Below are 15,947 nucleotides of genomic sequence, written 5' to 3' on the forward strand. Positions count from 1 at the left end.
TATATATATATAATACAATTCAGTCAATAAATGAAATTCAAGGGAAAAAAAGATTTTAGTATTCTTACAATCCATAGAGAACAAAAGCCAAAGAAATTTTTTTTTTTTTTTTTTCCTGAGACGGAGTTTCACTCTTGTTGCCCAAGCTGGGGTGCAACGATGCAATCTCAGGTCACTGCAACCTGCAACTCCCGGGTTTAAGAGATTCTCTTGCTTCAGCCTCCAGAGTAGCTGGGATTACAGGCATGCGCCACTGTGCCTGGCTAATTTTGTATTTTTAGTAGTGATGGGGTTTCTCCATGTTGGTCAGGCTGGTCTCGAACTCCTGACCTCAGGTGATCAACCCACCTCGGCCTCCCAAAGTGCTGGGATTAAAGGGGTGGGCCACCGCGCCCAGCCCAAAGAAAATCTGATTATCTATTTAGATCAACTAAATATACATTTTTTAGTAAATCTGCATGGATAAGAAAATTCTTAGCCAGAAAGAAAGACTATTTTTGCCACAGAAAGTAACCATCTATCACAAATTAAGTTTAACATACATTTTTAATAAACAAAAATAATTTCAAAAGAAAAAATAGGCAATATTTTAAGCAGGGCTGCATGGCCATGAGTCCTCCTGATCTCAGACAGAAACACTGCCCTCCCTGTGCCTCCAGCACACGCACAGCCTATATAACCAAGAGAAACTGAATCATAAGGTGGCGAGGTCATTGACTTGCTGACTCTTATCTGAGGGAATGTCTCCTTTCTGCGCAGACACAGGTCTCATGAAAGCACAGATTAACAAGGATATAAAGCTAAGACATGAGGTTTCAGAGCAGCACAAACATTTTCATGGCATTAGGACAACTTATCCCGGAAGAATGCCGTGCACTAGGAATTATGCCCACACCTTCATTCCTGCTAGGGGAGGGGAGCCCTGGAGCCCCCTCTCCCAGAAGCAGAAAACCACGATAGACCCTTCCACAATACTCAGCTCCTGTGGCTCCTTTCACCCTGGCCAAGAGAGCTCAGGACGTTGGTGTCATGCTAAGGCCCTGGTGCCATCACTTAAATGGCCGCATGAAAGGCAGGTCAGAACCCTGTTCCTGTCATGTCCCAGGAGTTAAAATAAGCCTGCAGGGAATGCCTACCAGTGATCTACCACTGATTTTTCAAGGGGGAATTAAAGTAAATAGCATGTTTCATATGGGCCTCTGGAACAGTTTTTTACTTCCTTGCTATAACTCACAATCATTAAAGAAAGGCAGTGATACTGCTACTTACACCTCTAAATGGAGGGATATGTGGTCCCAGTTCCATCTTCTGCTGGGAGTGTGCCTGAGATCGCCCTTTGCTTTGTAGCTCCGTGGCCCCATCAAACTAGGGTCACCCTGCACTACTAATTTCTACCAGTCAGTCACAGGGAGCGCTGGAGATCCATGGGGGGGGACGCATTACCTTAGGAGGCTTAAACTCCAAGCCAACCTCAGTGCTGTGTATGTAATACATATACTTTCTAAACACCAGATACAACCTGGCTGTGTGGATCTGATATTTTCTTCACCCACAGCATTTCACAGAATCCTATAGGCAATCAGTCACAAAGCCAGCTGCCTTCTAACATCACGCACTGTGACCAAAATGGGAAAATGACACACCTTTGTCAACACAGCCACCTTTTAAAAATGCTTCTACCAGCTGTTCACAGATGGCTCCTCCAGCAGACTCTTCATAGCTACTCGGCTGCCACATGGGCCATGCCATACACATGAAGGCTCAGCCCACCCAGAGGGGACATCAAAAAGCGCTAAGGCATCCACGGTCATATGCGGGCACCCCATTAAAACAACCTGGGGAAACCACTCAAGCCTACTACAGGTATTCTTACAGGGGGACAGCTTCCAAAGGCAGCCAGCAGACGAGTAGCTGTTTCCCCACAATGGCCACAGCAGGTAGAGGCTTTTGGAGACATCCATGAAATAAAACCCTGCAAGCCCAGGCACCAGCCGTGTGCTCGGAACAAGGCCAGGAGTCAGTCCCTGGGGAACTGGGGAGGTCTGTAGGCAGGCCGGCAACCCTACCCCCTGCCCAGGTAATTGCAGTCAGACAGCGTTTCTGCAGCCCAGCCCAGAGGCTGGAAAGATGCCCCCTGGCTGCAGCTCACACCAGCCACTCCCAGCGTCTCAGTCCCCATGGAGGCTGCCTAGGCTACCGAAGGGATGGAAGCTTGCAGCTGAAGGCCTGGTATGAAACTAGTACTCTCAAACTCCATCCTTAACATCCTTGTTGCTTTGCCTCCTCCCTGGTGGGGAACTGATCTTTCCTCTGAAGAGCACTGACCCAGCAAGCCACCTCCATTTGCTCTGTCCCTGGCAAGAGATCCTTGGACAACAAGCCTAGGACCAGAGATAGAACTCCCAAGGCCCTTCTTCTAGCCAGACCATAGCCCTTTCCACTGCCTTTTCACTCCTTTCCCTGGAGGGCAACTTATAGGACTTGCTAATAGCCAATTTGGAAATTTTACATCACAAAATCACAAGACTCCACCCACAATGGTTCCAAGTCCCCAAGCCCACTGTTGGGTATATATCAACTTCAGTGCAATTTATCATTCAAATTAGTCTTTTTGCCACATTTAAGCTGGACTGTACCACCAACAAAAGTGACTTGGAGCTGGCAGCAGTCTTCATTTCAGTTAGGAGAGAGGCAGCTCCCTCCCTGCTTTAGAAAACCAAATTGTTTTGCCTCTAGCTACATAATTGCTCCTGAGGACTAGGGCATAATAAAGGATATTTTTAGGCCAGGCATGGTGGCTCATGCCTGTAATCCTAGCACTTTGGGACACCGAAGTAGGTGGATCACTTGAGGTCAGGAGTTCGAGACCACCCTGGCCAACATCCCGTCTCTACTAACAATACAAAAAAAAAAAAAAAATTGGCCAGGCGCGGTGGCTTACACCTGTAATCCCAGCACTTTGGGAGGCCGAGGCGTGTGGATCACGAGATCACGAGATTGAGACCATCTCAGCTAACACGGTGAAACCCCATTTCTACTAAAAATACAAAAAAATTAGCTGGGCGTGGTAGCGGGTGCCTGCTAGTCCCAGCTACTCGGGAGGCTGAGGCAGGAGAATGGCGTGAACCTGGGAGGCGGAGCTTGCAGTGAGCTGAGATCGTGCCACTGCACTCCAGCCTGGGCAACAGAGCGGAGACTCCGTCTCAAAAAAAAATTATCTGGATGAGGTAGTGTATGCCTATAATCGTAACTTCTCGGGAGGCTGAGGTGGGAGGATTGCTTGACTCCAGGAGGTAGAGGTTGCAGTGAGCTGAGACTGCACCATTGCACACTCCAGCCTGGGTGTGCAAGACTCAGCCTCAAAAAAAAGAAAAAAAAAAGTTCTTAAATAATCTTTTCATTTCCCAAGAAACATGTTCTATTTACCACTTTCAATCCTCAGTTACATCTAACCTGCCTGTAAAACACAACACCCTGGCATGGAGTCCACCTTTATAAGCCTAAAATCATTCTTTACCATGAGTCTGCAACAAAAAACAACTAAAAGGTTTCTTCCCTTGTGAAACTCTGAAAAGATGTTTTGTTTCATTACAGAAAAGCTCAAAAGAATTTGGGTTGGAGGACAAAGAAAATATCAAATATAATTTTAAGCACAGTTTAAACATTCTGTTTTAAATATTTAATTTTTGTTTGTTAAAGCCAGTAAAAATACGGTGGAAAGAAACCAGGTCTGTGGTTCCCAAACACCTCCGGGGCAGTAGTTCCAATTTCACCTGGGGCACTTGTTCAAAAACAGATATCCAAGCCCCACACCCAGAGACTCTGACTTGGAAAATCCAGGGTGGGGCCCAGGAATCTCTAGTATTTTAAAGTACCCCAAATAATTTCAGGATAAAACTAAATGTAGAAAACAATTACTAAGTAAATAGGCATTTAAATGCTGGTGTTTAGTCCTAATCTAGTCTCAGTATAGTCCCAAGGGTCACAAGGGCACATTTTAGAGTCCTGCTTACCGGAGGCCCTGCCTTGGAGCTCACTGAGGTCTGAGGAAAGGCCCAGTATTTTTTCGAAGGGCATTCCAGGTAAATTTGGGAACCATTAGGGTGGGAAAATGCTCTTTACTTGAGGCAAACTGAGTTTTGGTCACAGCTTTACAAGAAACTAAGTCTATGATCCTCACAAAGACCCAGGCATCTCCTGTCCACAGTGGCACAAATCACTTCTAGGTTTTGTCATAGCTGACATAAACCCCGGTACAATTAAGGTGCATTAGAAGAAGGCAAGCTCTCCCAGCAAGAACACAATTGGACAAAGGAAATCAGTGAATACAGCAGCACATAACACTTTACGATGAGCTTTGCTTTGGGTGGATGACAAAAAAAGGCTGGAATTGATACGATCAACAAAAGCTACTTAAATGTTACGGGCACTGTGATCGATGACACCACTGACCTCATAGTTCTTCTGATCTACATTAGAAATACATAAATATATACATTAATATATATAGCAACTCTGATAAAAACCTGGAAATAAAACAATTTAAAACTCTTTAAACCAAAACGTCTTGCTTTTACTTGGGTTAATTTAGCCATAAAGAAAATGATACAGATCTTAATTAAGAGGTTTGTAAAGTACTTAAGTTTGTCATTTTGTTGACATTTAAATGTAATTTCCTCTGAAAACTATTCTTAGGTATCAACTAACTAAACTGAACTGTTGGTTTAGATTATTGTACTACCAGATAAGATAAAATTTGAGATAATTTACTGGAGAGCAACCCAGTCATTTAGGAGTCTATGCTGTTTTAACACTTACCCCTGAGGCTGTAGGTTGTGTTGTGGGGAAGTATTTTGCTGCAATCATCTGAGTTAGAAGAGGTGGAAGTTGGAGTCATGGGAATGGAATTATTGCTATTACCTGCAACAGCCAAAATTAACCTTATAAATACACATATGCTCTACTGTTAAGGTTGGCAAATACTTTACAGTCAAATGTCATTTTAGTCTATTTACCAGAGCAAGTCTTTGATTTATTTATGTTCTTAGGTTTTCGTTTCCTGGTTTGAATTCCCTCTTTCTTCATAGCAAGTGGTCTGGGCACCTAAAAAATTTTCACATAGGCCATAAATTTAATATTATATTGAAGAAAAATCAAAGACCCAACATTGGTACTAAAAGCCCTCATTTAAAAGAATTTGGCAGCCGGGCGCACTGGGTCATGCCTGTAATCCCAGCACTTTCAGAGGCCGAAGCAGGCGGATCACCTGAGGTCAGGAGTTCAAAACTAGCCTGGCCAACATGGCGAAACCCTATCTCTACTAAATATACAAAAATTAGCCAGGCACAGTGGCAGGCACCTGTAATCCCAGCTACTTGGGAGGCTGAGGCAGGAGAATCACTTGAACCCAGGAGGTGGAGGTTGCAGTGAGCCGAGATAGCACCACTGCACTCCAGCCTGGGCAACAAGAGTTAGACTCCATCTCAAAACAAGAAAAAGAAACAAGAAAAAAAAAGAACTTGGCATAAATTTCAATCCAATTTTTATACACACTCAAGAGATCCCACGTGCACAAAGACTACACTTTCCTCAGCAAATGCAGAGATTCCTTCAGAAAGAATGAGATGATTTGTCAAGGAGAATTTAATTCCTTCAACTTAATGTTTATTGTTTGAAATGAGTAGCTATTCATTGAATAAGAATTATTTAAAAGAGATCATGTATTTCCTTCCTCCTACAGATGCAAGGTTATTTTTCTATTTTTTAAGATTGAGGTGTTTATAATGCTTTGTGCAATCCTTTAAAATGAACTATGAAATATTTCAAACTGTAACTATTCAATGCATTATTCCTTTGCATAAATGTCTGATTACATTCAAAATTTTTAAGAGATATAGACCAGTGATTGTGCATTTTTGATTGATTTCCTTAACTGTGCAGTTTTAAAATGGTTACCACCATATTACCCATTCTAAAATACACATTTTCACATTTTGCATTTTGAAAACTGGAATGTGTCTTAAATGAACGTTTGCAATAGTTCAATTGGTGGCATTTTTTGTTTCCTACTTGTGCATAAGATAATATTTCATATTATAATTAAAAGCACCTTCGATTCAATAAAGTAAATATATTCAGTATGTACACTGTAATAAATCAGATGCATTCAAATTTTTCACTTGAGTATCTTTCATTTGCTGATTTTTTGTAACTGAAATCACATACAAACCAGACACTAAATGTATATATAAGTGAGCAGAATACATGGCATACCCCATGGAGTTTCATGTAGAGTCCACAAGCATTGCACACGGGTTCACCCTCCGCGTTTCTGCGCCATAAGGTGGTAGTTGTGGTGTGACAGTTGGCACAGGACAATCCAAGCCGCCGTGATGAAGGCTACAAACAGTACAAGAACATAAGCGGAAAAACATAAGTGACATATATATATATATATATATATATGCTACATACATACATTAAGGTATTTTGTCCCTGTCATCAACAAGCATGTATCTGTTTTATTATAAATGAAATGGTCCTTAAGAAAAAAAATTGCAGTGTACTTAGACTGACTTTTCTGGACCAAGAAATCTGAGGTCTGCATAGTGTGCTAGACCCTATAGATTTGATTTACTCCTCCAGCTACCCTGTCTCCATGGATTCAAGAATACCAGGGAGCAGTCATATAGTTGGCCAACAACTTCATGCAAAGCTTTTACCAGCGTTCTAACAAGGAGAGTTTCACCCACGGTTTCTTCTCCAATTTAGAGTTTCCCAGATACTACTGGTATCTTTTTTAGGGGAATTAAAAGATTTTCTAAAAGTTGGCCAAATAGAGTTATATTCAAAACACACCGGAAGTAACAACACAGGTAGACATCAACATGAGAGTGCCCCACCTCCCCCCCAGCCCGCCCCCTACCGTGGACAGCAGTTGGCGGTGCACTATCACAGGTCTGAGATTTAAGTCATGAAATGCAATCACAAGCCACTTGCCAATGTGCTAAATGTCTCTGGGCAGTCTCCACTTCCCCTGAAAACTGGAGATCATCAGGTCTGTTTCTCAGATATACGTAAAGGAGTAAACCAGAAACTTTGAAAGGGCCTTTGAAAGTAGATTAATGGAAACTTTGAAAGTACATTAATGGAAATGGATTTCAAAAAGGGGGTAAATTTTTTTTAAAAAAAAAAAAAAAAAAAAGAAATATATTTGAGCACATTCCATAATTACCATCACGATTGCCTGCTGCCTGTATTTTTGTTTTATCTATTTTACAAAAGATACAAGCAAATTTTATGGCATCATCTTAATGCTGCCATTGTCTTAGATGCAGTGATACTAATGTATTTGCCCTATCAGTATTATTCTCAACTTTTGTTCATACAAAGGGTTAATTGGTATTACCAGAAAAGGTAAAAGGCCACCTGTCTGCCACTGTCACTCCCATTTCCATGTTTTCTTTATGCCCACAACATCCTTAAAGGGAATTTATTATCTCTGGATTACTACATGTTAATTATAAAGGATGGGAGTTTAAGCTAATATAATTTCCTACCCAGAACAGCAAAATATAAAACTTGTTTTTAAGTTGCCAAGCTTAAATTTCCTTTTAAATGCTGTAAATTACTATAAAAATTGTGACACAGCTTCAGTTAAAAAAAAAAAAAAAAAAAAAGGAAGGATACAGAGAAGATTAGCATGGCCCCAGCACAAGAATGACACCCAAATTCGTGAAGCTTTCCATATTAAAAAAAATTAATTAGAGAAAGATTCGGGACCAAACTAAGTTGAAAATTACAAAATTTGCAAAGTTAAGAAAAATCAATTGTAAAGAATGAAGAAGAGAAATATAAATTGAATATGTATGGAATATTCACAGATTACAGGACAGAGACTTCCAAAACTTTTGCTGGCAAATTTAAAAGATGAAATTAAAATTTGCATTTATGATTCACATCCTGTTGCATTACTTAGCATCACTCTTTACAGATAAGTTATAAACACAAAGAGACACTGGCAAACGTTTTAGCACTACAACATTTCTAAGAAGTCAGCGGTAAGAATCAATTTGCCTTTAGCTGAAATGAGTATGCTTGGCTCACAGGAGAGCTACCTGGGAAACTGCTTTGCTAAAATCACAACATATTAACAAAACTTTACACATCCAGGCTCTTCTTTTTTCTTTGCGGTTAAAAGAAAATAATTTTTTAGGAAAGGGTTCCTTTCTCTTCATAAATGTGAAATTAGTAAACGAGGGACAGGAAGGTTCACTTTATAAACCAGTCATTTATGACAGTTTCCAGTGGAATTTGGAGCCAATGTGAAGCAAACTTGTTATCAGAATTTGCCATTACAACAAAGGACTTTATGACTGTCAACTGCAGATCATAAGTGAAGCCAGTCCTCATAAACATGTGAAATGCAGGTGAATGGGTTATAAAAGTTCCTTGTAACAAGTGATCTCAGTCATACTCCTCACTGACAAAGAATTCAAGTTACACCATAAATCTCTTATTTTGCAATGTATTGCAAGTTCAGATTCACAGTGATTGGTTCTATACTGCTGGCTAAACAAACTTGAGTTCAACATTCTGTTTCTGAGAACTAAGCCAGATCCATCAAAACCATAAATAAGAAGCCCACAAGGAGACCTCATTGATAGTGACACACCCTTCAATTGGTATCATTTATAACCCATTTACAAAGCATATTTGCTGACCTTGGTTATGGCCAAGACACCTGCTAAGCACAAAGAAAATTAATTGATTCAGAAATGCTAAAAACTGTTCTTTTTTTTTTTCTTCTAAGTTATTTCTACTGGTACATGCACAAAACAAATGGCACTATCTAAATATGTTACTAGATCAAATTTATAATGCAGCTGGAACCTAAATGGCTACTCTTCCACCAAATTTTTGCTCAATCTCTAGAAAATGTTACCTTTGAGAGTTCAGTTAGTACTCAGCTCAATGTGCCTTTCCAGAAAAATAAATCAGTTTCATTGTTCGTGTGTTGTCTATTATATGAACACAAGGAACTTCTGTGGGATATTTTCCACTTACTACTTTTTCTTCTTTAGTATGATGCATTTAAGAAAAAATGAAACTCACAGAGAGTCACACAATGCAGTTAAAATTTCTTTAAAGAAAATTTTAAGCTGTGGGAGGTTGTGACGAGTGTAAGGCATATACATTCATTAAATTAACCTCGGCCACTTTATTTTAAATGCATTAAAACAAAACCAACCATAAAACTAATTGCTTCTCTTTAAGGCGTCAGACTTACATTGTGATGTAATTTCACTCTAATCTATTTAACACAAACAACATGTGTAGCATTTGTTCCTGCTAATTAGAGTATAACAAATAAATTACTGGGATACTTAAGACGTCTGGCATCTAACTGTAACATATTTAGCTTTAAAGGGTTATTAGATTATGAGTACTTCGCTAAACAAATGTTAGCCTTACAATGGGGCTGGTGAAAGCTTTCCTTTATTTTCTCTAACCATTACAGCGGTAAATACTCTCTCCGGCTAAGAAGCACACATAACAATGACAATACAAGATTAATCCCTGAAATCAGGATTCCCTTACTTTAAAACAAGGTGGCCGGGCGCGGTGGCTCACGCCCTTAATCCCAGCACTTCGGGAGGCCGAGGCGGGCGGATCACCTGAAGTCGGGAGTTCGAAATCAGCCTGACCTACATGGAGAAACCCTGTCTCTACTAAAAATACAAAAAAATTAGCTGGGTGTGGTGGCGCATGCCAGTAATCCCAGCTACTCGGGAGGCTGAGGCAGGAGAATCGCTTGAACCCTGGAGGCGGAGGCTGCAGTGAGCCGAGATCACGCCACTGCACTCCAGCCTGGACAACAAGAGTGAAACTCCGTCTCAAAAATAAATAAATAGATAAAAAGTACTACGTGTGTGCGAATTGGTGAAAATGCTCAACTTAAGAACATACACACCACACGTTTTCTCAAGTTCTACGAGGTTCTCCGATTTCGAAATAACAAAAGTTAGAGCAAATAAATTTTCACTAGGTTCAAGGGCAATCCAAGATACGGAATTTGGGGATACACCTGAGGATAAGAAGTAGAAGTGACGAAGAAGGTGGAAAGGACAAAGTAAAAGGCACCCAAAAGAATGTGGCTGTGAGGAGGCGAGAGGGTGGGTGGATTTCTGGCATATTCTATTCGGGGGGTTGGATGGTATAAGTGAGCATGGTTTTTCAAGGATAAAATCTAAACCATACACAGTGAAAAAAGTCTTCCTTCGCCCAGTCTCGGTAGGTCTGTTTTTCTCCTCGGGTTACCATCACCAATTTTTTGCCTATCTTACCAGAATTATTACAGTGCTTTGGCAAGTACACCTAGAGATATATAGTTTTTTTTTTCTTTTTTTGCTTGAAACATGGTAACATTTTGCACCTTCCTTTTTTGTTTGTTTTTGTTTTTGTCATTTAGGAACGTCATTCCCTGCGCGTAAATATGTGGAAAGGCTATCTTGGCTTCCCAGACGCCGGTTTCGGGGTAACCTCCACTTGGGCGCCAGCGGGTGGGCGTTGGAACAGCCGGGACAGGATGGTACCGCTGGGTCCCAGCTCGGGTGGGACCGGGGCAGCCGCACCTGTCCCCAGGGAGGGGGACGCCGGAGGCAGGCAGAGCCAGGGCGGGGCGGGCAGGGCCAGGAGAGCCCGGGGCCCGGCCGCGAGCCAGGGGCAGGGCGGGTCACACTCACCACGCGCTTCTGCGGCTTGATGAGGGGCCGGCTGAGGCCGTTCATCTTGCTGTAGAGCCCGCAGGCGTTGCACAGGTAGTGGCCGGTGCCGTCCCGCCGCCACAGCGGCGTCTGGATGGAGCCGCAGTTCACGCACTCGCGACTCTCGGACAGGTCCTCCAGCAGGTCTGCGGCGACAGCGGGGCGAGAGGGCGCGTGAGGCCGCCCCTGACCCGTCCCTCCCCGCGTCACCCAGGGCACCCCGGCCCCCAGCCCGGGTGCCCGGCTTCCCTGCCCGCACCCTTCCCGGCTGCGCTTTTCTCCTTGGCCGCAAAGCCAGGAGCAGGGTTTTTATTTCGTCACTATCGATCCGCTGACCATTTGTCCAATACTTCTGCACACCCGGGGCGCCCCAGTAGAGACCCCGGGAAAGAGACAGTGCTGGAAGCAGAGGACGTCAGAGTCCGAGATGAGCGGTGGGGAGGAGGTCGCTTGAGTCCCCTGATCCCTACTCTCAGGCTGTCCCCGAGCTTTTAAAGACTAAAATCCATCATCATTACAGTACGTCGTTGCCAAACCCGAGCAAGCCACACAGCAATACTGACCACTGAACCCCGCTGCAACCCACAAATATCCGGGGACAGACCGAAGCTGCCTCATTAACTTTTATCTCAAGTAATTTTAAAAAGTATTTTCTACATCTGCCACCGGTCCATATGTGCCTCTTCTCCAATTAAAGATACACAAGTGAAATTAAAAGTACTATTCTTAGGCACCTACGTTAGTTAGAAACTAGAAATGAGAAAATTACTCTCATCTTTTCAGGGGGAAAATGCACTAACATTAAACACAGAGTTTATTTTCATGCCACAAAGATCAAATGCTAAAATCCCCTGATTTAGAAGTGGGTCCAACTGCTTCTATTTTGATAAAAGGTTGACACCTTAACTGATTAAGAAAATTACCAAGACCTTCCCAGTGATCATTTTGAGTTATACAATCTATTTAAAATGCGTTTATTTTACATAATTTTATTATTATTATTCTTTGGTTAGTTTTCAGAATTCACAATAACCTAAACCTGCTAATAAAACAAATCTTAATTAAGAGTAAATGTAACATTTATTACTTCTCAAGAAGGTTAAATATGGAAGAATAAATGTCTCTAAAAACGAGATAGGTACTTATAAGTATAGACCAAAAAAAAAAAAAATGTATAGACCACCATTTAAGGTTCTTTAGATTATAGAAGGTTTAAATGTTCTAGTTTTGCATTATTGAAGAAGCATTTCTGCATCACTTTTTAAAGTAAATAAACATCACACTTTAGAGTTTTAGCTGAAGATTGTGTGCTGGTGAACCTTTTCATTCTTTCTCATCCCCTTGCAGTTTATTGCTTGTGTCTACCATCAACTGTGGGGTAACGATATTTAAATATGACTTTAGCATAAAAACTCTTTAATTCCATTAATACTATTTACAAAACAAGTCTCCTTTCTCCTTTCTTATTAAGTTTTAAAGAAACTAGCATCCTACACAGCCCGAGTTCAAAGTTGTCATGGGGATACTGCAACTCACAACAGATCACAAAGATTTATTCTTCTCTGCTCTAAAAGCCACTATTGACTATGGTAATCAGTAAAATACTCAGGACTTCAAGGACACTGAAGTTAAACAAGGTATTTGTCTTTGTTGTTGACTTTAAAATGTTACCTATCAGAGCCCCTCTGGATACAGGAGTGGGGCATTCCCTGGAAAACCCAGTCCTCTGCCTGGGAACAATAAGAATCCCAATACAAGACAGCGTGAACTCCCCAGGTAGAACTATTTAGTCATCTGAAAACCCAAAGACAAAATTTAATTAAAAGTCCACTTTGAATAAATAATAAATACAATCTAGGATGTTTGCTTATTTTTAGTTAAATAAAATCTCTCTCATTCCCTCCCAACCTCTTTCCCAAACCCACCAGGCAGCTATAATCCTCTAAATGACTAAAAACGAAAAAAAAAAAAATGCTGTCTGTATATCTGATTGTGCTGGAGGCTTGCTCACCAAGTTCCCCCTTTTCAACTCACCATTTCTCTCCTAACATGGCTGTTTGGGGTGCCCTTGGGGAGTGACAGATTCAGGGCAGAAGGGCACCACCACCTGTCTTTCTGTGTGTGGCACCAAGACACAGGGACTCAAACACTGTTCTGCAGGAGCTTAGGAGGGTGTAGGATCCAGGAAATAAAGGGGTGTGAGAACTCTGAGCTCACCCCAGAGTAAGCTCATCCCATCTACCCAGTCAGCAAGAGGTGCATAGCATGGGTTCCAGAAGCCTCCAGATTGTGCGGGTTGATCAAGTTCAGCACTCGGGTTTTAGCTCTGGTGTTTAAAGTGTCTGCCTCCAAAAACAGTTTGTTTAAAAAAAAAAAAAAATCTAAGAAACAGGAAATCTAGCTAGGAAGCTGGCCCCAGAGTACCTGTGAGGACAAGCAAAGTTAGGGTCACTCACTCCCCACCCTTCACCCCAATACTGGCTTGGTCCCAGTCACTTCCTGATTTCCTAACAGACTCTATGCAAAAGCTGGGTGTTCCCAAATCCCTTCCCATTTTTTTAAACATACTTTTAAAAAAATGCTTAAAAAATAACAAATCTTCTAGGTCTACAGAAAATTTCTCTAACTGTGGTGTGCCCAGAAGATGAAAAAATTAGGAAAAGTATAGGCTAAATTTAAAACAAAAAGCAACATATTAACTTGCCCACAACTGCCCCATACTGCCTCTAAAGGGATTTCTCATACAGAACCAGTTATTGTAAACATCTAAAGACTCTCTCAGCCATATGAAATGCTGGAAGATTGGAGGAAAGGAACCTGGAGATCAAGCTAAGGTGTGTCAAGAAATAGGCAGAGTTGCAGGCGCTGGCTCAAGCTGCAGCTAGCCCTCACCCAACTCACACACCCTTGCACATTCCCTACGAACTCCCCGACTGACAAAATAAGTTTCACACCCAACCATTGCCTCTTTAGAGATTCCCAGTCTCTCCATCTCTCTGCTCCTGGGAGCCAAACATGGGTCCCTATGCAGCGGTAAGGAAGAGAGCCCTCGACTCTCAAGTCCCAAGTCAACAGTGCAAATCTCAACAGGGTCCCCGATCCCATTCCACACATGGAAATATGGTCTCCAGGGCCAGCTTTGCAGCAGAAGCAAAAAGAGGGAATTTCGCTGGGCGTGGTGGCTCACGCCTATAGGCCCAGCACTTTGGGAGGCCGAGGCGGGTAGATCACCTGAAGTCAAGAGTTCAAAACCAGCCTGACCAATATGGCAAAAACTACTAAAAATACAAAAATTAGGTGTGGCGGCACGTTCCTGTAATCCCAGCTACTTGGAAGGCTGAGGCAGAAGAATCACTTGAACCCGGGAGGTGGAGGTTACAGTGACCACTGCACTCCAGACTGGGTGACAGAGCAAAACTAAAAAGAAGGAATTTTGAGACCAAGTCTTGCAGCACTTGGAAGAAGACAGAAAGAACTTAGGTTATCAGGGAGCTGTTCAAATTTGTTCCTTCACTTTCAGACCACTTGCATTTCCAGGGTGTCTTTTGCAGACAAGGTTGGGAATGTCCCATTTTATCCTAAGGAATCCTGGCCCCTAGAAGGACTGACTTGCTGTCCCTAAAGGCAGCATCGAGGCTCCCACGAGAAGCAGAGACCTGGGATACACAAGACACCGGGGTAGGACTGTTTGGATTAATGTGCCTTCCTCCACTCTGCCACCTCTGTGACTCAAGGGGCCTCCCCCACACCTCCCCTCAAACAAACAACAATAAAAAAAAGGTGTTGTTTCCTTAGAAAGATTATCAAACAGGTGAAATATATAGTAAGAGAAGCCAGTTGAAAGCACCAAAGACGCAGAATGCTGCATCTGAGAAAAGCAGCCTAACAGGGCTCACACACTCCTGTGCTGGAGTAAACAAAACACTTTTCAAAACGAGGTATTTCCAGGTATTTTTGACAATAGCGTTTTCACGGTTTACCCCCTAATGGCTCCCAGACACAGGAATTGAGAGTATGAGTCAAACTGGAAACTGAAAAACTGGTGGGCTAAACTTCGAAGGGAGAATAGGTGCCCCAGCTCCAGGATGCCTGAGTTGCAGCCTGGCCATGTGAGCAGCAGTCCCAGACTAGGGCCCAGCTGATGCCAAGCAAAAGGGCCTATCCACCAGCTCTCCTTCAGCATAAAGTCACAAGTCTGACCACTCCAGGTGCCCTCTCATCTTTTCTTTCCCTCTCTCCCTTGTGGGAGAGAAGACGCCAACCAGCTTCCCTAGGAACATCTAAGTTCTTCTGTTGTGCTTTTCTAAATACCCTTCTCTAGGAAAACACAAACACACACCCTTTGGAGAGTTAAACTGGGTGAGTCTGCAAGTGCTTGTATGTGTGTTTGGGGGTGGATCAAGTGTCCGCCACTCTCCCAGACTTACTCCCATCGTGGAATCTCTTCCACTCACCCAAAGTAGGGTCTGCGATGGGGCTCAAGCGCTCTTAGCTCCCTCCCAGCCTCGTTTTTCCCCAATAGCAGAGGCCATTCACTACTCATCAAGGCCCTGAGTTTCTCCAAGGCACAAAGGTACAGATGTGCATTTAGTCTCTTCCGTGGAAAGGAACTTGGCACAAGAGAATCGCCTCAGCGCTACCAGACTCTCGTCACCCAGCCACAGGCCTGCAAATCCTTCCTGGGACCAGGCCGACCTCCGTGCACCCGGACGAGAAAGTCCTCAAAACAGGGCCTCAAAGTCCTGAAAACAGAGTGGAGTAGCTGCTCCACGTCCCCCGTGCGCCCCAGCGCTTTGGACCCGCAACTTGACCCTGAGGCGCGACCCTTACCTGCACTGGGGCCCCGGGGCACCGGGAGTGGGGCTCCGGCGCGGCTCTGCAGGCTGTGCAGTACCGGGGTCTCGAAGGGTCCTGCAGGCCAAGCGGGTGTCAGTGGCGCCCCCACGTAGGGCGAGTAGGGACTCGGATGATGGTGATGGTGGTGGTGGTGGTGATGGTACGTCCCGTTCAGCGGCCGTGCCGCCGACAGCGAGCTGTACTGGGGCTCGCGGCCGCCCATGGCCGCCAGGCTGCTGCCGCCGCCGCTCACGCCTCCCGCGCCCCCACTACCCGCGGCCGCGTAGCCTCCCGGCTCCCGCGCGGCGCCGTTGGCCATGGGCGGGCTGGGCGAGTAAGGGAAGC

The 15,947-nt window shown here is 43.5% G+C and overlaps 1 protein-coding gene across 1 annotated transcript in view; it reads right to left on the reverse strand.

Annotated features, from left to right (window-relative positions):
• Positions 1-15,941, reverse strand: part of GATA6 (GATA binding protein 6) — a 30,296-nt gene extending 14,355 nt beyond the window's left edge. Inside the window, exons 1-5 of the mRNA XM_017873523.1 lie at positions 15,597-15,941; positions 10,746-10,912; positions 6,274-6,399; positions 5,016-5,103; positions 4,819-4,920 (exon numbers count right to left, since the gene is read on the reverse strand). Of these exons, the coding sequence (XP_017729012.1) occupies positions 4,819-4,920; positions 5,016-5,103; positions 6,274-6,399; positions 10,746-10,912; positions 15,597-15,921 (808 nt within the window). The 5' untranslated portion in view covers positions 15,922-15,941. The remainder of the gene's footprint in view (positions 1-4,818; positions 4,921-5,015; positions 5,104-6,273; positions 6,400-10,745; positions 10,913-15,596) is intronic.
• Between the last annotated feature and the right edge of the window lie 6 nt (positions 15,942-15,947).

The sequence above is a fragment of the Rhinopithecus bieti genome, unplaced genomic scaffold (assembly GCF_001698545.2).
Source record: "Rhinopithecus bieti isolate Rb0 unplaced genomic scaffold, ASM169854v2 scaffold_6946, whole genome shotgun sequence".
Taxonomy (NCBI): domain Eukaryota; kingdom Metazoa; phylum Chordata; class Mammalia; order Primates; family Cercopithecidae; genus Rhinopithecus; species Rhinopithecus bieti.